The sequence below is a fragment of the Hippocampus comes genome, unplaced genomic scaffold (genome assembly GCF_001891065.2).
Source record: "Hippocampus comes isolate QL1 unplaced genomic scaffold, H_comes_QL1_v1.1 scaffold63, whole genome shotgun sequence".
Classification (NCBI taxonomy): Eukaryota; Metazoa; Chordata; class Actinopteri; order Syngnathiformes; family Syngnathidae; genus Hippocampus; species Hippocampus comes.
Window position 1 is genome coordinate 482,621 of NW_017805987.1, and position 23,932 is coordinate 506,552.

The following is a 23,932-nucleotide window of genomic DNA, read 5'->3' on the forward strand; positions in this document are numbered from 1 at the left end:
TGTTTTAAGTGTCTGCCAATACCGATTTTTTAATTTTCTTTTTTTTTTTTTTTTGCACCCAAGTCATAGTCAGTCATTTGGTTTTAAGTATCTGCCAACACAGATTTTTTTTTTAATTAATTTATTTTATTTTATTTTATTTTTTTTTTGCACCCAAGTCATAGTCTGAGTCATTTGGTTTTGGTTTTAAGTATCTGCCAATACCATTTTTTTAATTAGCTATTTATTTATTTGTTATTAATTAATTTATTTATTTATGTTTGTGTATGGATTTATTTATTTATTTATTTTTGCGCCCGAGTCATAGTCCGAGTCATTTGGTTTTAAGTATCGGCCAAAGCCGATTTTTTTTGTTTTTGTTTTTTTTTTGAGTAAGTAAATGTATCCCAGCATGCTAACTTTTTATGTGGTTGTTAGTCAGCAAATCAAGAAAACAAATACAGTATTTTATTCTTGACTTTAGAAATTTAGAAAATTCAAAAAAAATCACTTTTACTTGCAGTATATTTCCAAGTCACCTTTTGCTCCATCAGAATATTAAATTCATTCGCACTCCTTTCTTGGTACCTCGAACAGTGACGAACCCCACAAGCCATCCGGGGTGCCCCTCATGCTAGGCCTCGACATAATTTGCCAATTCTTCCGCTTCTTCGCTTCAGCTATTAATTTTTGAAGCCCCTTACATAAGCTATTACGCAATGTGTTTTTCGGACCGTTTTCCTCCGCGTTAATGGCTCCGGGGGCCGCTCGGCGGCGGCCACCCGCCCCGTCTCCAACCCAAACAGGCACCCAGCGGTCATCCGGTTTAGAAGGACCACCGCCACGGTGCTTCATGTGTCCCTAAACGTTTACCGGACATGCAGGACACGTGCAGATGGCGTCGGGCAGAAAGTTGTTTGTCAGTTACTCCGCAGCTTGAGTCCAACTGATTCTCACTGTTGCCAGCTTTGCGATTGTTTGAAATCTGCCTTGTGTTCACACAGTGTCCCAAATGTCATCATACACTTTCTTTTCTTACTTTTTTTTCTCCCCCATTAAATCATTCGGACAGATGTGAGGCGATCAGAATTTCCTAGCTCACGTTTTGCCATTTTTTGCACCCCCCAAAAATAAATAAATATAGAAATTAAAAAGTGTCCCTTTTTTTTTTTAGGTGTCAGATAGAAGACGTATTCTTAGATAACGACTTCACAGAGCCTCGCCCATGAAATCTTAGCTCAAGAAAGTCGACCAATTTCAACCCAAAAATAGCCGTCGGCTAAGTTTCCCTGCATGTGACTGACTTGTCATGTGAGCTGTTAGTATTTGTTGGCAGCTCTCCTTCTCCTTCAGTGGTTAGATGGACAGAATATGAACGTGATGGAGATAATAGTCAGACGAAGACATTTTCTGAATACGAGTCACCTTCGGCATGTGTTGTATTGGGATAAAAAGTCACATATACATTATATTACATAGAATCGTATTTTCCGCACTATAAGGAGCTTCGGAGTATAAGGCGCACCTTCAATGAATGGCCGATTTTAAAATATCCATAGATAAAATGCATCGGATTGTATAGCGCACTGTCAGCTTTTGAGGAAATGGAATGCTTTTTATGTGCGCCTTATACTGCGGAAAATACGGTAATTAAAATGAACGGAATTAGAAAAAGAAAAGTCACAGCAAAATAAAAACTACAATGAAAGCTTCAGGTGTTTAGTTCCAAAATTAAGGCTCAGAGCATACATCTTGCCGATTAACCTCAGATGGCTTCCGATGCCTTGTTAAATTGACTTGTTTGATTATAGAAAAGAAAAGAAAATAATTTTCAGGCTCTTTATCTCAGGCCAAAATAATTATTAGTCCTAAAATATTGGACAAAAGAAAAAATCCATGGCATTGTCTCAAAGTAGTTACAGGACACTAAGCTCATTGTCAGTATTTGCACATTTGGGGCTCATGCATTGTTGTATTTACTAGCATGAAATTACATCACACCGAAAATTCCTCTGTTGGCATTTTTTTCACCGAATTTCTGAGGAAATATGTTTTTGCTGTCACTGAAATCAATCTTGCAGGTTTCCCGGCACGTCGCCACTCCTCGATATGAGAGTGTCCCTTGTCAAGCGCACAAACGGGCATTTGTCAGATGCGGCGTCATGCGCGAGTTGTTTGCACAAATTGCGTTGCCGCTCTGGAGGGCGAGATGCTACCATGCAAGCGGGTGCTTTGGTCACCAGCCAGGACCTTGTACTTTTCCGCTGAGCAATTTGAAGAGGGCCTCTTAGCGTCTGTGTCTTATGAAGAATGTTTTTTTTTTTGTTTTTTTTTTGTTTTTTGTTTTTGTTCCTTCCTCCTCCAGCTCTTGTCTGAATAGTCCAGAGGGGGTCGGGGAGCAGGAGAAGTCCCCCATGCAAGAATGCTATTGTTTCCCAAGCTTTCAGATGACACGCTTCTGAACGAGTGAGGATGTGACCGGTGGGGCTCTCAACTCCCGCCTCATTCAACTCAAATGTAGCTTCACAGGAGGAGATCACGGGGTCATTGACGAGGAGAAATAAAAGTCTCAAAAGCTGCGTTGATTTCAACAACATCCATCGGTTCAAATTCTCTCCCCTAGAATTTGAACTTCCTAACCTGAGCAACTGACCTCTGGGTCAAGGCTGAAAGAGGGAAGTTGCGAGTGTGTACAAGGGAGGGGTGGTTTTTTTTTTTTTTTTTTTTTTTAGGCCTTGTCACCTGTCACTTTAAGCACTTGCGTGTTAACTTCACGATTGAGTTAAAGCAAGTTTGTCAGTCGAACAATAAAAGCCACGCAGACTTGAGCATTTTTAAAGTAATGAAAGTGCTTTAGTAGTACCTTCAATGTCCACACGAGAGCGCCATACCACCACCTATTCAACCCTTCAAATTAATGATAGCAGGCCTTTATTTTGAGAACCATTCCTCGATACCTGATAACCTTGGTCCACTCAGCAGCAAAATTATTTTATGCTAAATATTTATTATTTCACATAAAATATGTATAGATTTTACTTTTTTTTTTTCCACAACCAAAGCAATCATTTTCAACTACAGCCGCCACCACGTGGACCTAAATCTGTCCAAGATAAGTTCATGTGTGCGTTGTCAGATACTTTACATATTTATAGGTTAAGGTTTTTTTTTTTTTTTTTTTTTTCAAATTTGCATTGGTGATTGTGCCAAAGAAGTGAGGCCAAGCAATACTCGAATAAGACAAACATCAGGTTACGTTATAATGTAACACATTCATCCACACAATATGTACGTTCAAAAGAAGTAAATTGTCACCAACGCTGTGGTACTTTGTATCACAATGGGCAAAAAATAAATAAAAAAAAAAGCACCACGCACCAACAAGGAGCACTGTGCATTATTTATACCCACAAGGCAACATCTTACACACGCTCGCTCAGAGCAGGTGGAAGAAAGCTTTTCGAATGGGGAGGGATTGCTGCGGGGGTCAAAACGTCAACGACGGAAGTGAAAGCAGTGGCGTTTGATGTCCGCGCACACACACACACACGCACACACACGCGCCACAAGATGCCTCATAGCCACAGCGGCTCCGTGCACTAAAGCCAGCAATAATTTGAAACACGTGGAACGTTACATCATCTGCGGTCATTCTTGAGACGCGCTTTGCGTTGTGTATACACAGTGGGACAAAAAGTGTGTACAGCCTCCTTCCTTTATACCTGCAGCCTTCATTCCATCAATTACACCTGCTTAGCTTTCATTCTCTCTTCTTTCACACCTCTTTTAATTCCGGCATCTTTACATTCCCCTTCGGACTGCCATCATTAATTACATTCTTCCTTTCATCTCAGACCTGTTTTTTTTTCTCTTTCGCCCGAAATGATTTGCCCTCGTTCGTGTGCGTACCGTACCCAACTTTCGGCCGCCCCGTATGCATAAATGCTGTATGGTTTTGCGAGAATGCGTTGCGAGCTACAACCGCCGCATGTCTTCGACCAGAATGAGCTGCGCATTTTTACCTTTTGAAGTCAGTCGATTGCTATAATAACCGTCTTACGTCTCCACCGGCGCTACAGATCGAGCGCGTTTCTGCAGGGTCGAAAATGTCATCGTTTGTTTATTTACACTTTGAGAGAAATTATATAAATAAAGCAGATTCAACGATGCGCTAAGAGGCTTTTTTTTTTGGTGGGGGGTGGGCAGGGAATGAAGGAGAGTCACGGAGAGCTGCTTCGAGGAGAACTTGAGCAAGCAATTTCCAAATACGTCTCAGCGTTCTGCAACTGTCACTTTCAAAGCTGCCGGGGATGGGGGGGAGAAGATGTGGCATGATTTGTATTTGGAGTACTTCTAAAATCACGCATATGTATGCAACTGTCCATTACCGTATTTTCCGCACTAAAAGGCGCACCTAAAAGTCTTCCATTTTCTTAAAAGCTCACAGTGGCGGCGTTAAAATCCAATGCGCCTTGTGTACGGTCATTACGGTAATATGTCAACCCCAAAATGGCTCCTTGCTAGAGATGCAGAGTTCAAACTGAAGGCGATCGGTTTCGCAGTTGAACACGGAAATAGAGCGGCGGCAAGGGAGTTCAACGTGAACGAGCTGATGTTATAACTTGCTGTTGGTTAAGTGAACTGGGTCGCTGCTTTATTAAATAAGTTTGACTGACATCTGATCGGCGCTATATAAATCAGGGTGTCATGTCGTGTAATGTTCTGTTGGCATTTCCTTGAGCGTAGCTCCATCTAGTGGATGCATTGTAGATTGCGTCTTATAATGCGGTGCGTCCAATATAGAAAAAAAATGACAAAATTGGCCATTCATTGAAGGTGCGCCTCATAATCCAGTGCGCCTTTTAGTGTGGAAAATACGGTAGCGCGTGATTATCCGCGTGTGAACAGCGGCAAGTGAACCTAAAAAAAAAAATAGACTTGAGTGGGTAAGAGTTAGCCACCTAGAGTATATATAGTAAATGTGTCATTTTCATCTCAGTTGCTGCAGGTGCTTGGCTTCAGCAGATAATCAGTGACCATGTTTATACCTCACCTGCCAAAATTCTACAATTCCACCACGTGTGATCAAAGTCACTCAGACACAAACTGTATTTTTAGAATCGACGAAAGCACACGGCTACCTCCCTGCATTTCAAACAGCTCATCATTGCCGTCCATTCGCTCCTTAAGTATCAGCGATCTGGGAAGAAAGGTTCTGTCGGGGAAAGATGGACAACTCTTGGCATGGTCCCCAACGGCCTTCCCCTTTGATGGCCGGCGCCATGGAAACATATAGCGATTTGTCTGTCAACGGTGTCCTGGGTGGAAAGCTCCTAATTACCAGCGCATTGTGATTAGACTGAAGTCAGTAATAAAGCATCGGCCTCATTCTCACATCCCGTTCAGCTCGTGAAAACGGACTCGCTTTTCTGCAAGGACAATTTTGATTGATTTTTTTTTTCTCCTCTTTTCGGTGTCTGTTTGTGTGTGTGGAGGTCTCAATAGACACAGTCGGGGGCAGGGAAGGAGGGGGGGGGTATGGACTAAGGAGGAGAAAAGCAGACAGTTAGCCAGGCTTCTAACTGTGATGAATTGTACAAATGCAAATGCAGTTGATGAAAGCTGCCATCTGCTATTTGACACAAACAAAGGATATCCAGCTCCCGAATCGACCTGAAATGTTTTCACAAAACTCACGTGACAATATAAACACTTTATTGTTCTTAAAAAAAAAAAAAAAAATACAAAAAAATAACGTTCCCTTACACTTGGCCCTATAGACATTGGTTGTGTAACCTACAGAGTAAATAACGAGGCTTCGGCGGCGCAGCGGGAGGAAACGGGGGAGGAGGTGGGGTGGGGCGAGGCATCTTCAAGGGCCGACATGTTTAATTGTGATGATGGTATCTTAAATGGGGCAAATCCTCCCTGAAAAGACATCATCAAGTGTGTCACGCGGTTTCCTAGCACGCAGCTCGGGGGGAAATTGCGAGGCGGGGCCGCTAATCACTCGGCTTCATCGATGCAGGGTTGCTTCGCTTTGACTTGTTGGAACGATGGCATCAGTCACTGTCGCCGGGTGGAGGGTTTCGGATCCATACACTTACGTTGGAATAGTTAGTTGGATTTTTCCGAGGGCGTGTTGCAGCTACGTACACACACATTTACATTTACATCCAGCCATCCTTCCATCCGTCCATTTTTTTGTTCGATTTCTTTGACCCTTATTATCAGTCGAGCTGATCGTAACTTCACCCCCCCCTCCCCCATCTCCCCGAATACTTGGTCAGAGTAAAACTTGTGGCAGCCAAGTTGAACTTTTCCAAAACATTCATAGCATTTTTGTTTTGCATTGGTTTGTGGTCAAAGCAAACACGGTGAAGCAGCATTTCGCCATTGTGCTGCAATGGAAATGAAATACTAATCCCATTCCTTTGATTAAGACATTTTCAACACTTCACAGTACTCAATACTGTCTCTTAGTACATTTAGTACTACTTTTCTCTCTCGACGGCTGCCGTGTTCTAAATTTGTGATTCTTGAAGTTTGGTATCCCGCTAGTTTCGAAAAGAATGCCTCCGTACAATTAACTTTTAAGTTACATTTGCTTTTAAATCTTTATCTCATTCACTCCCAAAGACGTTTTTAAACGTCTTTTCAGACTTGGTCCAGAATTGGCTGGTACTGAATGAGTTATGGACGATTTGTTTTTAAACATTAAGGCACAAATTGATTGAACTTTTGTGTGAAGCACATTTTGATCGAACAATAAAATCCCCCGATTTAAAGCAAAGGGTTGAAGTGTAACCTGTGTGTCACGATGAGCTGGATTTCTTTCAATTATATTCAATGTAGAATTTTATTTGAACCCTTTCATACACCCTGAAACCTGATAACACGATAAGCCGTCTACTGTCGTAATTTTTCAAGAATAAAACCTTGACACACTACTATCCTATACGCAATACTTGGTGTAAAAAGTTAAAGAACCGCTCTCAAAAACAACTCGAGGATGTCCTTGTGTCATTCCGAAGTCTGGCAGCGTTGTGCAGCTGCAGCACCCCCCCCCCGCCCCCCACTCCTCTCGCGCGCGTGCAATGTTGTGCTGCGGTGGCTTCCGTCTTCCCGGCGCCCTCTGTCCCCTCCCACTGGCGTCACACAACTCGACCTGCAGGTGAACAGTTCATTCGCAGCGTCCCTCTCCTCCCCATCGCTCCTCAAGAAGGCGCGCACACACACGCCAGCCAGCCAGCCAGCCGGGCGGGCGGCTGTCTGCTTTTGAGGGGGTCGTACAATGGTGCGCCGCGCAGCCCAAGCGAGCCGAGTTGCGCTTTGAGACCCGACCCGCCAAGGAGGATTGCGCGCGGTCCGAGCTAGGGGACGAGCGTGGATGCAGAAGCTAACGTGGACAAGAGGTGACGACTGTTTGAACAGGCGGCAGCTGCTTGGGCGTCAAGGTGAGCGGGCAGCGTGTTTGCTCTTTGCTCTTTATAACCACTCAAAGCCCGATAATGCAATTTGGATGTTGAGTCGGAGAGTATTCATTTTCATTATCTGGTAGTTGCCTTTCAAACGTGTTTTGTAAAGCATTTTCAAAACAATTCGAGCACCAGTTTTAAATTGAGACCCCTCATATTTCCTAGCCATCAAAATCTATGAAAACGATGCCTTGACAAAGATAGCGACATCATTCTATTTGAATTTTTACTTTTCACCTCTCATGTGGGTGTAGCTGCGAATCCGAACAAGTGCAAGTCATTCCAAATGTGTTGTACAACGCGTGTTAACTTTAAGTATTCCAAATGCACACGTTAATTCCCTCCCCCTCGTGAGCTGCGAATCCGAACAAGTACAAGTCATTCCAAATGTGTTGTACAACGCGTTAACTTTAAATATTCCAAATGCACACGTTAATTCCCTCCCCCTCGTAATCCGTTTGATAATACTGCACGGAATGAAATAAACACAATTCACTTTCATTTCCAAAGTGTACCTGAATGCGGCCCCGCCGCGTCGCGTGACTGCCAGTGTAAACATGAGTGACGGCTGCGATAAACAGCCAAGACAGTATTGGCTATAATAGGCAAGGGAAGGCAGGCTTTTATTTACAAGAGCACATTTCATACACAAGGCAACTCAATGTGCTTCACACAAGCGAAGGCAGGAGAATTTACAAACAAAACAGCAAAAGACATTCAAAAACAAAGCCGAGAAAGCAAAAGTAGCTTAACAATTACGAATACAACAGAGATTGGCGACATTTAACACAGTTTAGCAAAATACTTAAAACACACACAAAATTACGAACAGAACAGAGATTGGCGACATTTAACACAGTTTAGCAAAATACTTAAAACACATTTAAAAGTAAAGTAAAGAGAAGATTTGCTTTCTAAAATCACTCAAAGACCGCCGCACAGTGGAACTGGAATAAAAATACTTCCAGTCAAAATCTGAGCAGCAGTGTTTTCAATGAGCTGCGGCTGTTTGATGCTCCTTTGAGAGAGTCCAGTCAGAAGATGTCGAGAACAGGGGGTGTCGAACTCATTTTTGTCGCGGGCCACATTATAATTGCCGTTTCCCTCGGGGGGCCGTTTACGTTACTGTCACGAAGGGTTTGGTTCCAAGAAAATGCTTACAATATCCTTCTTATTTATTGCAGATGAGATTTTAGCTTGCATCCTGGAAGTTGACATGTTTGATTTGCTTTTGCGGGCCACATAAAATGAGGTCGCGGGCCACATCTGGCCCCCGGGCCTTGAGTTGGACACCGGTGGTCTAGAAGTCGATAAGAAATAAAAGCAATGTTTCCAGGTCTTCTTGGAGCATGCAAGCCTTCAAGTGACACCTGTGGTCTAGAAGTCGATAAGAAATAAAAGCAGTGTTTCCAGGTCTTCTTGGAGCATGCAAGCCTTCAATGTGGATTTGTTTTTCAGCTGGTAAAAGGCAATTTTAGTGATTGATTTGACTTATCGGCACTACAATATTTCAGATTGGGTTTTTGCGTTCGAAAGACAGCAATCCTCTTTTTTTAATTGCCCAAAACAATAACCTCAGGTTTTTTTAACTAGTCAGAAATGCTTCTTTGGGATCAAACTGTACAACCCCAATATTAAATATATATTTCGAAAATACCATTTGTGCACGTTGCCACGTGATCACTGAACGAATTTTGGAAGGGAAAAAAAAAACTGATCACATGATGAATACAGCTCAAAGTCGTCTCAAAATAATGACCTCCAAATTTGTGTGATTCTTCCACAGCTCTCCTTCCAGCATCGCTTGCTCCAAAAGCTGACATGTGTAAGCCAAGCCAGACGGCAAGCTGAGACTCAGCCCCGAGGCTAAAAAGCAGGATGCGTCCCATCGCGTCGCATCTCTCGAGCCAGAGTAGCGTTAACCCCGCGGCCGCAGCCCTGCTCCTCTCCCTATGTCTCGGCTCCCTTCCCCGAGCCCTCACGTGCCCGCCCGGCTGCATTTGCGCCAGCGATATCATTTCTTGCGGTGGCTGCAATCTGTCTGCGCCGCCCCCCGACCTCCCGGGCTACGCCACGCGCTTAGACCTGAGCCACAATTCCCTGACTGCGCTGCCCGCCGATTGGATAACGCGGCCGTTCGAGCGGCTCGCCGCTCTGCTCCTCGGCCGCAATCGCATCGTCCAAATTGAGGCCAAAGCTTTCGCGGCGGTGCCTCGTCTCCTCCACTTGGACCTCTCATCCAACAAACTATCAGCGCTCAATTCTTCGATCTTTACCGGCCTCACGGAGCTAAGAGAGCTGCTGCTGTTTGGGAACCAGATTGGCCAAATCAGTCCTGACTCCTTCCGTGGTCTCCGCAGCCTAGTGAAACTTTACCTGTCTGGGAACAGGCTGACATCGCTCCCTCCAAGTCTTTGGGACGAAGGAGGGCCTCTCAACCTGACCTTTCTTGACGTGTCATCCAATGGGATCGCCAGTGTGCATGTTCACACGCTGCTTTCGCTGAGCCGACGCGCTGGAATTTATTTGCAGGGAAACCCTCTCACATGTGACTGCGCTTTACTGGCTCTGCTCGAGTACTGGACTTGGAAGCAGTACCGCCCCCTGTTGGACTTTAAAGATGACTACCCGTGTCGGGACAGCGTTGGTCCAAAGCTGAATTGCAGCCTGGACGGGGAGTGGTCCGCCGAGGCCGGAAGCTACCAAGTGGATCCGGGTAAATGGTTGTGGTTGACGTGTCCCGGTTTTGCCTCGCCGCTAAAGGATCCAGATGTGTTCTGGGTGACCCCCGCGACAGTCCTGAATCTATCGGCATACGATCCAAGCGCTCACCAAGCGGTCCTCCCGAATGGCACCCTGGAGATAAGAGGAGCGTTGTTGGAGGATTCAGGGGCGTACGCGTGCGTGGCGCCCCGCGGGCGCCGGTACGACCCCGACGCGTCACCCGAGGTCAACGTGGTCGTGGGAAACGTGAGCTCCGTCGCCACCGGTGGCTTGGCCCATCGTGGCGGAGGCGAGCATTTCAACACGGCTTTCACCACCCTGGCTTCCTGCGTGGTCAGCATCATACTGGTGCTCCTCTACCTCTACTTGACGCCGTGCCGGTGCCGGGAAAACACGGGCGGCGTCTCGGGAGGGTGCGGGGGACGAGCGATCGTCCTCTGTTCGGACCCCAGGGAAGTCGAGTCGGGCCAGCGGCGGTCCAATGGGAAAAGGGTCGCGTTCTTGGAGCCCCAAGTGGAGGACTGTGATAGCACCGGTGCCAAATCACCGGTGATCAACACGGGTCATGCCACCACTGAGGGAATTCTTAAAAACGGGAGCAGAACAGTGGGACAGACTCTCACGGACACAGCCCTCTTGGCATAACAAAACATCATCGTCATTCCGTCTCGGATGAAAATATACACGGGTCAGAAAACATGAGGGACGGTCGGCTTTTGGGTGACATTTCAGGATGAGCCTGAAATACGCAAACCTTTTTCAAACAGTCATCCCATCGATTAATCGAGTCATTCTATACACTGTCCAGTGATATTGAGAAGCACAGGTAGTATTGTTGTCCACTTGACTTGAAGTGTGTGGTTTCTGTGTGGGTGTGGCTTAAAAGCTCGAGCCTGAAGTGGTGAGTGACGTGGGTGTCAGCCAATGTGCTTGTCGTGTTTTGAGCTCAGGCTAACCGTTAGCCTGCACGTCAGTTGTCGCTTGTCTGTGAATCTGCTTATGATGCGTTTATTTGGTCGCTTGCTCCTTAAAGCGATTGAAAAGTCCAACACCGGCTGTGTTTATGCTTGCCCACTCGTGGAGGCATTAAAATATGTTCGTTCCTTCTGGCATCTCATCGAATTATTCATGTTCGCCTTTTATACATTCGAGCATTTTAGGTTCATCCTGAAATATCACCCAAAAGTACTTTTTTGAAGAGTGTATATTTATATGGAGACTCCATCTGGTAATGTGACAGAAACCACAGCAGAGATCTCAAAGATGATCGCAACGCATGCGACGGAACGGTCACGCTCGAGTCGATAACGGCGCCGCCCCAGTGTAGCTCATTGTCAGGTCTGACTGACTTTTACTAATTAAGACGTGTCGCGCTGTGCAAACACACAGCGCAGAAACCAATCCGAGCTTGATTTATTACAAACCAAGCCGTGTCTGCTGCATCTCCGAGTTATTTTAAATGGCGAGAGGACTACGGTTGCTATTGTGATGGAATTTTCCGGAGGAGTTAATTCACGCACCTTTATATCTGTACTGTATAGTGTCGTTGTTTCGTGAGATGTACCAACCCGACGCGGTAAGTAAGCGGCATCGTGAGAGGTCTGATTGTTATCAGAACGCACATATTAGCATGCATAATTGTAATACCCTCGTCAACATTACTGTAATCTTATCGAATGCCCATATTTTTTTTAAATGGTCTCAAAGTGCATCATCATTAAAAATGACTTCAAATCTACTAAATACTAAACCGAAACTCTAACAACCTCAAGTGGCTATAAAAAGTTTACACACCCCTGTTCAAATGAAAGTTTTTGATTTTGTTTGTTGCTTTGGTGCCAACACCGACTGCTATTTTGAAATGTTCACACCTTATGTCAGGCCCAAGTGCCAAAATTTTGTCTGCGCCAAAGCTACATTTTGGGTTTGTGGCCAAAACGTTCCACTTTGGTTTCATCGGGCCATATCAAAATCTCCCAAACACATGCAGCAAAATGATCTGATGAAGTTATACGTTTTCAGAATGGTGCACAAAAAAAAAACAAAAAAATCACCCAAAAATAATGTTTTATTTTTATTTATTTATTTTTAATTTATTTGTATTTTTATTGAAACAACAACAAAAAACGCTATTTGATCAAAGGCTGCGTAGACTTTTTGTATGCACCGCGTGTCTCGGAATGTCACCTCACCATCTGGCGAGATGCTTCAAAAGCGAGAAATTCTATTCAGCGTTTGCTTTTTTAGCTTGAGCGCTGAAGGTCAAAAGTAGGCAGGCGCATGACTGATACATATTTCCACTCTCTGTATCTTTTGAATAAAAAGTGCTATTAAGGCCCTCGCTCATCCATTTGCCGGCTTTATGGACCGAGCGATTCCAAAGCGAAAGTTGCCGTTGGAAATATTGACCCTTTGCGCCCGAGAAAAGAAAGGCAGTGGAGTGAAGTGTCATTCGGGCCATATTGGTGTCACCCAATGAGGAAAAGGTGTGACCTACATTCTCCCTTTGTCTGATATTTTTAGCTCCGTGATGTCGTTTCCAAGGTGCCAAGAAGCTTGTGTTGCTTCTCTGTGTGTCCTGTTCACATAATATTCCATCGTTGAGTTTTGGTGTTTCGTTAGAATGCATAGTCAAGTGCTCTGTCATTCGTGTGTCTTGCACATTTGAAAAATGAAAATAAATAAATAAATAAATAAATAACACGTTGACTTTTCGAGGCTACGTTGTTTTGTTTTTGCCTCCAGGAAGTCATTATTTTAGGCGCCACGTGGAAATAAAGTCCCTTTGGGTGATAAAATGAAAAGTAGGATTACATCAGAAGGATTTAAAAGCATGGCAAATAACCTCTTAGTGAGTCAGCAAATCACAACCCCCCCCCCAAAAAAAAAAAAATCCTCTTATGGCCTTTTCAATTTGCTCGTGAAAAAGTGAAACCTCCAAGCCTATTTTTGCACGCTTTTTTTCTCTCTCAACACTTCAGATGATTGTACAATCATTTCAGTGGCAGTGAGTACATAAGGAGCCTTTTTCCAAAAAGTGTGTGATGCTTTCAGAAGTGACGGGAGGAGGGTGGGGGGTTGGGGGGGGGGGTATTGGCTGCTCTTGGTGATGGTTCCCATCGTGACCAGCTTGAAATACCGCTCCCAGGGGCGAGGTGTTTGTCACATCTTGCCATGTTGACTTTTAATGACTGAGTCCCATAATACGTTCTTTATTGTCTATGACACATTGTCAGTGAAGACTGAATTAAATCCTCCAATTTGAATTTGAACTAATGAACACCTCCCTCGAATAATATTCGTCACTTGGACGACATTGCAAAAGTGAGATATGTTCATGTCAGGATGTTATACCTGTGCGGTGGCGCCCTGACTTTTGCTTTGAGCTAATCTGATCCGCTAACACGGAATGCACAATGCCACAGACGTGCTAATGAATAGCATCAATAGTCGCCATGTTACAAATGTTGAAGCAGTAGCTATTTGAACACAACCAGTGCAGTAACACATGGAGACAGGCAATTGAACATTTTTCACAGGCATATATTCTTTATCCTCTGGGAAAGTTGACAATACAATTACGAAAGGTACGTTATTGCAGCGTACTGTGACAGTTGTGAAACTCTTCGTTGCGTGCCTCTCTGTTTGCATTATACTGCTTGCTTCCTGGTGGGCACGCACATTAGAAAGCGCATGAGTGGATTAATGCCACCTCGAAAAACATAATTTGACATTTTTTTAGAGTTATGACGGGTGCTAAAACCTAAAAAATTCAATTTTACTCATTTTAGCAAGTTCGGAACGTGAAAGCTCACGTTGACCACTCTGCTTCGCTTTAATGAATAACACTTTGATCAAGATCCACTAGGACACATTAATCTTCTCAGCGCCGAGTGGAAAATGTAATAATTTCCTGACGGGTCATGAGTCAAACGTTGGAGAAATTGTAATGAAAGTGGGAGCCGTATTGCGAAAATAGCAACATTAATGTGAACGTGTTCAGTATAATGGCATCATTTGGCAGATTTCCCACTGTTTAATAATCCTGCCTTCTGATCTTTTATGTTCCATTCACCTTGTTCTTGAAGTCTCCCCCAGAAGAGTGTAAAAGGATAATTCACTAGCTTGTCTTTTTCACTACCGGTAAGCATGGCGCCATGCAGACCTACTGCTTGTTAAGAAAAAGCCTTTCTGTGATTCCTGTTAGTATTCTGCACTCGTCAAACCTGCATGGAGTGATTTTTTTTACCCTCCTTCAGCGACAGCTCACGTGCTGGACAAATGAATGAAAGCTTGTCAAACACGCATCAAAAATTAATAGTATGTGATAGAAACCGCTGTTCTCGGCGCAAACCGTGTATGTTCCGCTCTTTGGAGCGTGCACGTGCAAACCTGAGTGGAGGTTGAAGCATGAGCAATTTGTACATGAACAACAACGAAAAGGCTCAATCCTCTCTGAGCCTCCGCTTAGTTCTTGGTACCTCTGATAGTGTCTGGTCCGCACACCAGAGGCACAGGGCAGTTGCGTAGGCTCGGATTAGCTCAGAGTGTTAAGGTGCGGCGATGCCATTTAAAGATTTGAAAACAAATAATAGGATCTTTAAAAGAACTCTAAAATGTATCGGGAGCCAGTGACGGGACGCCAGAGTAGGAGTGATGTGCTCCCTCTGACGAGTACCAGTCAAGAGGTGAGCAGCAGAATTCTGGACGAACTGGAGACTCTTAATGGAGGATTGGCTGACTCCTAAGTAAAGTCTATTACAGTAGCAGTGGAAGGAAATACCATGGAATCCAAAGAGAGCAGATACATTGAGAACAGCAGAGGCCCCGGAATTGAGCCCTGTGGAACACCACACGGCAGTGGGGCCGTTCGCGACTCAGAGCAACGAACACTAGCACAAAAGGTTCTGTCAGCTAAATAGGAGCTAAACCACTCAAGGGCGCTACCGCCACTGCCCACCAGGTGCTGCAAACGAGCCAACAGAATACTGTGATCCACTGTATCAAATGCTGCCGTTAAATCCAATCAAACCAGACACACGGAGTCTCCAGTGTCATTTGCCAGGAGAATGTCATTAGAAACTCATAACAGGGCTGACTCAGTGCTATGCATCATCTTGAAACCTGACTGGAAGACCTGCAAGATGTGATATTCATCCAAGAAAATTGCAAAAATAAATCACAAATATAACTTGAGACCAACTAATTAATGTAGCTGCAAGAAATTGGTATAGATATTTGTTTTCAATATCATTTTGCTCAGTGTGCTACTAATACAAATAATCCTTCCAGCATGAAAAAAATGTGCAGATGCCGGTTTGCGCAAAACAAATGAGCACATTGTGCCTCTTCCACGACAGCGAAGTGAAGTTAGTTTCCGTGCAGATGAGCTGGACACCTGCCGTCTATCACCCGCATAAACCTCATCTAACAACTCTCCGCGCAGCTTCCTTTCCTTCTCAGTCGCTCCCTTGGAAACGCCGAGGCACACCGCGCCGCAGCTCCTGTCGTCTCGTAATTGGAAGGCTTTGGCTAGAGCCCTGGCACGCCGTAAAACCCGATATGACAATGCCGTGTCGCACATTTGGGAATGTTTTCAATCTCGTTACAGATTTGAAAATGGCACAAAAGGGGAACATTGCCGCTGAGACTGCACTTCATTAGAATGTGGGAAAAGCAACCCGAGAATCGGCGGCAGTTTATTTGCGGGCAGCACGCAGAGGGGGATAAACACAAGCGCATCGTCTGTGAAATTGCCAGCGCAATCTGATTCGGTGAATCCATCAGGATCCCTCGCTACCCCCGATCCATCTTATATGAAATAAATATGTTCCTTGGTCCTTTTGGTTTCAGCTGCGACTTGAGCGCCTGACGGGAATTTTCAGGCTGATCGCTATCGGTTATGAAAGCAGATGAAGGACAAGAAGTCATGTCTTTTCATGTTCCCGGACTGGATTGAGACCAAACAAGTCCATGCTGTGTTGGATGTAATCAGGGCGCCTCAGTGGGGAAACAAACTCACTTATACTGACTTTTAAGAGTGTGTTTGTGTGTGTGTGTGTGTGCGCGTGTGTATGTGTGTGTGTGCAGTAAGTAGGTTACTTAAAAGCAGGGGGCTGAGTGTCAAAACTGCAAAAATGGACAACCTTATTTTGCTGGCTCTTGGACCGGGGGGGGGGAGGGGGGGTTCCAACGAAGCAAGTACCCCCCCCCCCAAAAAAATACAAACACCATGACCAACGCTACACTTTTCACGAATGTCGCTGAGACCAAGTGTTCATCAAATGACAGTTTTCATTCCTAAGGTGTGCACTCCCAGTCATATATTTGGAGACACGTATCCCTTGAATAGCATGAAAAAGTGTTTCAAAACTTTTTTTTTTTTTTATTATTGAGTTTTTATTTCATATTATTGGTAGCCGCTGTCACGTTATCGACTGGTCTGCCATTCAATGGCATCATGACGAATCAGCATTCATACTCTTATTCTATTCTTATTCTCTCATTCTGAACAATGGACACTTGAGAGTGTTTGATTCATCGAAAAAGCAAGCAATAGAAACGGAGCACGATTCTCTTTGTCAAAGCCGACTATTCAATGCAAATGAGAGTCCCTCATTAAAAGCGCGCGGGCGTTGCCAATGTGGAGTGCAAGTCAGTGCGCTTGTGCTGTTCTCGGCAAAATATAAGCAGCGCTTTGTGTTTTGAATCAGCTTTGCATTTCCATCGCACAGCACAGTTTGCATGCTCTTGCATGCTAATCAGTTGTGTGTTTTTTTTGTCTTTGTTTTTATGTTTGTTTTTTTGCCTTGATTCATTAACTTCTTCTGCAAAAGGCGCAATTTATTGTGCCACGGGTGCAGTTTACAGCAACGGCCTCAGCCTTGGAGAATAGAGGCGTGCTGCTTTCTGTCTATCTGTGCTCTCTCTCTGTCTTTCTCTCTCTCTCTCTCTCGCTCTCGTGTGTGTTTATATCTGAGATCAAATTTGCTCCAGTGAAAACCCCTCTGTTGTGAAAAAGTTTTTTTTTTCTGTTGGGTTTTTTTTTTCTTTCAAGCAGAAGCCTGAAAGTTTGAGGTCCAAATATTGAAGGTCACAAGATGGTCAAAAGTCTTGAAATGAGTTATCGTGGTCTAATTTTTGGTCTCGTAATTGTTTTTTCCAGAGTTGTCGATACAATGTATTACACTGTACTGTTTCATCGAAATAGCGATTTCAAAACAGTCCGACCAAATTTCGCTAGAGCTGCCGGGTCACAGTCAGGATGCACTTGAGTAGCGAGCTGCATCCTCAGGAAATGTAATTTCCATATTCCCTGGCACTCTGATGCGCCTCTATGTGTGCGTGTGTGTGTGTGTGCATAAGAATTGAAACGAATTGAACCTGACAAAATGATAGCCGATGCCCAGCCGCTGCACATAGATAACAATGTTTTACTCCGGTTGTGCCACTTTCCTATCGTTTGGACTGAGATGCAATTATTTTTTGTCCTTTATACTGAATAACGTGACCTTTCATCTTGGGTTAATCGCGCATGTGCCAATTCACCCTGAATGCATTGTGAAAGTAGTAGTAAGAAAGTAATTTACTCTCGGAGAAAAAAAAAAAAAACACTGACAAATCTTGAAATGCATAAACAGGCGATTCAAGATAAAAAAAAAAAATGCAATTTATCGTTTGTGGCATTTGGAGGCCCAATCCAGGATGTAACACCTCGCTGTCTAATAACGTATAAGGCCGTTTACAAGCGCTTGTTATCTACTGCGTTGACATTTAGGAAGCTTTTCCGATGCGTGCAGATTACAGGAGTAAGAAAACTCGTTTCCTTCTGTTTCGTATGAGAACGGGGGTCGGCGGTGGTGGCGGAAACTGACCACAAAAATGTCCGGGTAATGAGATGAACCCTTCCATGCAGCCTGTAACCCGATAACACGATAAGCTGTCCACTGTAGTAACACCGCCGTTCGATGGCCAACCGCTGCACATAGATAATGTTTTACTCCGGTTGTGCCACTTTCCTATCGTTTGGACTGAGATGCAATTATTTTTTGTCCTTTATACTGAATAACGTGACCTTTCATCTTGGGTTAATCGCGCATGTGCCAATTCACCCTGAATGCATTGTGAAAGTAGTAGTAAGAAAGTAATTTACTCTCGGAGAAAAAAAAAAAAAACACTGACAAATCTTGAAATGCATAAACAGGCGATTCAAGATAAAAAAAAAAAATGCAATTTATCGTTTGTGGCATTTGGAGGCCCAATCCAGGATGTAACACCTCGCTGTCTAATAACGTATAAGGCCGCTTACAAGCGCTTGTTATCTACTGCACTGACATTTTGGAAGCTTTTCCGATGCGTGCAGATTAGAGGAATAAGAAAACTCGTCTCCTTCTGTTTTGTATGAGAACGGGGGTCTGCGGTGGTGGCGGAAACTGACCGCAAAAATGTCCGGATAATGAGATGAACCCTTCCATGCAGCCTGTAACCCGATAACACGATAAGCTGTCCACCTTAGTAACACCGCCGTGCCTGAAAAGGTTAACTGTGCGTGTTAGGTGCACAGGTCGGCTTTGCGTCCTGTCGAGTGGCTCAAACCAAAACTCGTGTGTTTGATTTGATGAATCACACAACTCGGAGGTGATTGTGTGCGCATCCATTCCCCATATGAGTAAAATCTCTGTCTGGTTTTGGATGAGCGCTTAGTTCTACTACGCGACTGTATCTCAAGGTTGATTTGTGATGGTGAGACTTGGAAAACAAAATATGTTTTTTTTTAGGTGGCGCTCAGTGTAAAAAAAAAATGCTGTTGAGCATAAACAGCGGAATGTTGTCTGGTGTCCAACCATGCATCAATTATCGCGGTTGCCCTTGAGATATTAAATTGAAGGATGCTAATTATGTGTTCATGGAATGGACTGCCATGACTACTAATTTAACACCGCGTAATTATACGCCGGGCTCTAAAATCGATGGCGGCGGGATTTGGAGTTCTACGGGTCACATTGTTCACACAGCAGGAGAAAAGTGAAGGACATTCTCCGTCTCCGGCCGCCCTCGGTGGCAACTTTGCTCCACCACACCTCACATCCACTTTTGATTCCTCAATCTGCCAAAATGTAGGATATTGCAGAAATGTCAGATATTATCCTCCCCCGTCCCCTGACAGCCTTATGTAAGTCCCGAGCGTGTGTCAGGCATAATCCTCTTAGTGGGAGAAGGGGTCGCCTTAATGGGAAACAAAACAGTTTGCCTCCTCTGTCCTCTGCCTTTTAATAATCAAAATGGAATTTGCATGAAGGCCGGCGCACCATGTGTAAGAGTAATCCTCGCTGGAGGACACGACTGTGCTCCCGATATATACACACACATGACTTTAGTCTAGGTGAAAAGATTTTGGATTAACGTGTGGACAGTGTTAGCGATGTCGAACACAAGCACGGTTGTGTTGATGGACACGGGCGTGTTCCGTGGTCAGGGGTGACACTTTTGAGTACACGGAAGGCCAAACTTGAGTTGATGTGCTTCATTTTCATAGCGTATTTTCTGTATAGTATGTCGTTATTGTGACGCAACAGCTTCTAAAAACCCTTATGTGTCAAGCGTGATGAAAAGTTGGCAATAACTAAATACAGTATCGTGCAGGAGTGTCAAACTCATTCATGGCCCGGACCACGTTTTAGTTACCGTTTCACTTGGAGGGCCGTTATGACTGAAACCATATAAAAGGTCACGCATAACTGTTGAGTCAACTATTGTTTAAGTTACTATCATAAGGGGTTTGGTAAATGCTTTGAATATATCTCTTATTTATGACGTATGAGAATTTAAAATGTTGGTCAACATTTTAGAAAGGATCATGGAAGTTGATCCCGGGGGCTAGATCTGGCCCCCGGGCCTTGAGTTTGACACCTGTGGTATTGTGTATTGAGTTAAAAAAAAAAAAACATAAGGCATTGTACTTGTTTAAGAAAAAAAATGAATGTATGCCTCATGATTGGACTTTGGGAGCGAAGCACTCTATCGCTCTCAGTTAAAAAAAAACATAAGGCATTGTACTTATTGAAGAAAAAAATTAATGTGTGCTTCTTGATTGGACTTTGGGAGCGAAGCACTCTATCGCTCTCTGCTGGTCATCACAGGACATTACAGGATTGGTGACTTCGGGCAGTTTCCCCAACCTGGGGTCCACGTACACTTTGACCACAGGTGACAAACTCTCCACTACAAATTAAAAAATATATATATTCCATTAAAATGTCGTTCTTTTGACAACATCCGATACTAAAGCTAAAATAATTCAGCAATGCGTTAAAAGTGTAAATATGGGCAGAGTGACAATTAAGCGTGGTTTATGTTTGCAAAGCGTGATGACGCTCGCTTGTTGCTCACCGTATACGCCCAATCCTGAGGTAAACTGCACAAGGTCTGGATAGTTTACTCATTGCCACCGAAGTGTACCTTCCTCTCGGATGACCTATTTTTTCTCTGGATAGTTTACTCATTGCCGCCGAAGTGTACCTTCCTCTCGGATGACCTATTTTTTTTGTTGTTTTTGTTTCTAATTCATTTCAAGTCAGTGTGACCCGAGTTCGCGACTGAATGCGTGCAATGAATGTGAGGGCGCAGCTGTCCCCCCTCCCGAAAAGAAGAAAAGAAGGGACCTCATGAGGAGTGAGCAGGAAAACAAACTTCCCGGGAGCTTTTAATGAGCGGGGGGATTTGAGGGGCTTCTCTGCTGGGGTTAAACTCCAAACGGCGCACGCTTGGACTGCAACTTCTTCCATCTTTAGCAAGGTTAGTAAAATTTGGGATTTTATTTTTATTTTTTTTTTTTGCCATTGGTAACGCATGTGAAGAAAGTAGACCGTAAGCGTGTTTGTGTGTGTGTATACAGGTGTGAAAATAATTCTCTCCGTTGTCTCGTCAGAACAGCAACCGATTTAACTTCATGCGCTTTAAGGCAATCGTGTACTTGTCACTCCGTATCTGTGATTTCATGCGAACCCTGGCCGTGTACTGTTTTATCTCATAAAAGGGCCAAAGGGCATTGGAGTTTGACCAGCTCACTTTAAAAGTGTGCGTTCAAATAGCCGCAAGTCACTGTCATCATATATTTTCATTATTAAGCCCCTTTTTAAAGGTTTGTGAGGTTTCTGTCTCGTTCAATTGTGAATCATTAAGAAATTAGGTTAAAATTAATCTGAAATTCTTGACTGTCATACAATGATTTTTCTTTTTTATGATGACCGTATTTTACGAACTATAAATCGCATTTTTGTTTTCATAGTTTGGCCGGGGGTGTGATTTATACTTTGGAGCGATTTATGTGTGAAATTAGGATATCATTTCACATGTTATTTTCACATTGAGCCACAGGAGGGCGCTCCAGGCCTGTGTAGAGAAATCAACGTCACGTCACGTTGGCACATCCGTACACTTATTCAGCCTATTGTTCTCGATTTTATTTTTATTTTAAATTGCCTTTCAAGTTGACATGTCTGTGCTTGGTGTTGGATTTTACCAAATACATCCCCCCCCCCCAAAAAAAAACTTATATATGTTTTTTTTTCTTATTTATTATGCATTTTATGGCTGGTGCGATTTATACACCCGGAAAATATGGTACTTAGATGAGCAAATAAAAGTAAAAAAAAAAAAAAGTTCAACAAAAGAATTCCCTCACAATAAATCCTCCATCGAGCCTTTTCATTCGGGCTTCTTTATTTGATTGGATTAACAAAGGTTGATTGCCTTGGTTTGATCTCATCACATACTCACTGAATCATCCTGTTAAAAAGTCTAAATACCATTCTTGGGATGTTATGAGAACACTAATCATTCATCATCAATCATGTCATCTTTTAAACTGTCCCTGTGTCATTTATATGACCTTCATTGGACTTACACGGCGACTTCTAAAGGTCTTCAGCGTTCCATCTGCCATTCTCGCTGACAAATGGAGCTCATCCAGAACCAGAACTCCACTCGGGGCTTCTCGAGCCTCCTCGTCTCCCGCTGGGAGTCGCCGCCGCAAATGTCATCATATGGTTAGTCTTCATTATATCTTCATTATGCGCACAGCGCATTCATGGATTTGATTGAACTGTTTATTTTGATCATGCACTAAAAAGTAGGAAAACTTATGATCCAATGAAACCAAGAGATCAAGTATTACAAAAGCCTTGACATTTGAACAAAAATACCTCCACACGTAAAGAGTACACGGGCTGAACAATTTCTCCTTTCTGTTCCCCCCCCCCGACAGAAAATAGCGTCATCATCATGCTGGGCGTGTTGATGTTTGCCCTACAGCTGTGTTTGGCTCTTCTTGTCATGTGGCGATGTCTGACGTTTGACAACAAAGTCAGAAAGGCTGTGGAGCGCTCGCAGACTTTGCAGAAACTCCAGATCGGTGGGTGTTTAGCGCTCCATTTGAGTTTTTTTGGAGGTTTGACTGATTTCACGTTGTCACGTTGAATGATTTAAGCTGCTAAAAAGAGATTTGTAGAGTATAAGTGCTTCATCAACCAGGCCTGCTGGACTATATGTGTATGTTTTGTTCAGGCACTCATTCAGTTTTATGTTGAATGTAAAATCTTTTTTTTTTTTTTTTTTTTACCTCAAGATCCCTCATCCTGCCTGCGAGATGTTTCCAAACAGACTTCTTATCAGCCTTATGATGATAGCTGTTTATCATCCGCAGCTATAGACGGATGCTATACGACTGCAACAGACCAAAACTGTCTCTTGGGACCATCAATACCTTGGGATCTAGTTCAGTCCTGAAAATGAAAATTGCAACCAATCGAACCACCTCATAGATGAAGAAAAACCCAGTTTGTCTTGGGCTGTTATTGAAATTGTTGGACCAAGTACTTTACAAATAGCAAAGTGCAATGAGCTGCTCATGAGCAAAACCGCAGTGACCTGTTGTACGGGCGACATGATCAAGAATCTGTTTCGGTGTCAGATAGGGGCAGTCAATGGTCACACAATAAGTTCAATGACTGAAATCAAACATGTTTTGTTGCATCATAAAATAAGTAACTTGTTCACAATTACTACTATTTTTTATGTATTTAATTTTTAATTGAACGGTATTTGACTATTGCCTGTTGCTTTGTGTAATTTGCTTCGCGACAACCACAAAAAGTACTGACTTGTTATTCACGCACTGGCCACTATCGCAACATCTCTTCAATCATACAAGTTTGTGAAAACATGTTATTTTCCACATCATTATGGATGTCACTGTTTAAGTTTAGTTTTTTGTTGAAATATTTTGAATTATGTTTTGTGTATTTGTGCATTGGTATTATTCGGAGTTCGCGTGTAGTTCCAGGAATCGCCAGCGGGTGGCGGTAGTTCAAGAAACATCATCAAGTGTTGACAGTTTTTCTTTCGAGTAAAGAAGAGTGATAACGCCGACTATACCAAACAAACGAGTCATTCAATGATTTTCACTGTCTAAAACTAGGTTTAAAGTGGAGTTATTCTCATTTTGTGTTCTTTGCTTTAATAGTTGAGCATGGATTAATAAATAGTCACCCCAGGTTTGCGGTCAACGGAACCATTTGTCATTTCAGTGTTCGAGTGGCTAGCTAACTGGCTAATGGTGGCTATCAGCAACTTTTCGTCAAGAAGATGGAGTCTGGTCTTTTTTCAACGATTTCCCAAGGTTTGTTTGCCAGTCCTGAATGAACAAATACAAACTGGGGGTAGTGGCTTGGGGTTGTCATCTTGTACCTGCA

General features: G+C 43.5%; 2 protein-coding genes across 2 annotated transcripts in view; both read left to right on the forward strand.

Moving 5' to 3' along the window:
- Window positions 1-23,932, forward strand: part of LOC109528805 (zinc finger protein 420-like) — a 71,330-nt gene that overhangs the window by 42,399 nt on the left and 4,999 nt on the right. The window contains exons 6-9 of the mRNA XM_019891785.1: window positions 20,755-20,975; window positions 22,103-22,228; window positions 22,447-22,593; window positions 22,807-23,859. Of these exons, the coding sequence (XP_019747344.1) occupies window positions 23,826-23,859 (34 nt within the window). The 5' untranslated portion in view covers window positions 20,755-20,975; window positions 22,103-22,228; window positions 22,447-22,593; window positions 22,807-23,825. The remainder of the gene's footprint in view (window positions 1-20,754; window positions 20,976-22,102; window positions 22,229-22,446; window positions 22,594-22,806; window positions 23,860-23,932) is intronic.
- Window positions 6,889-12,253, forward strand: LOC109528814 (amphoterin-induced protein 2). Its single transcript, XM_019891814.1, has 2 exons — window positions 6,889-7,436; window positions 9,244-12,253. Exon 2 carries the CDS (start codon window positions 9,336-9,338, stop codon window positions 10,824-10,826), a length of 1,491 nt encoding a protein of 496 aa, XP_019747373.1. The 5' UTR covers window positions 6,889-7,436; window positions 9,244-9,335; the 3' UTR covers window positions 10,827-12,253.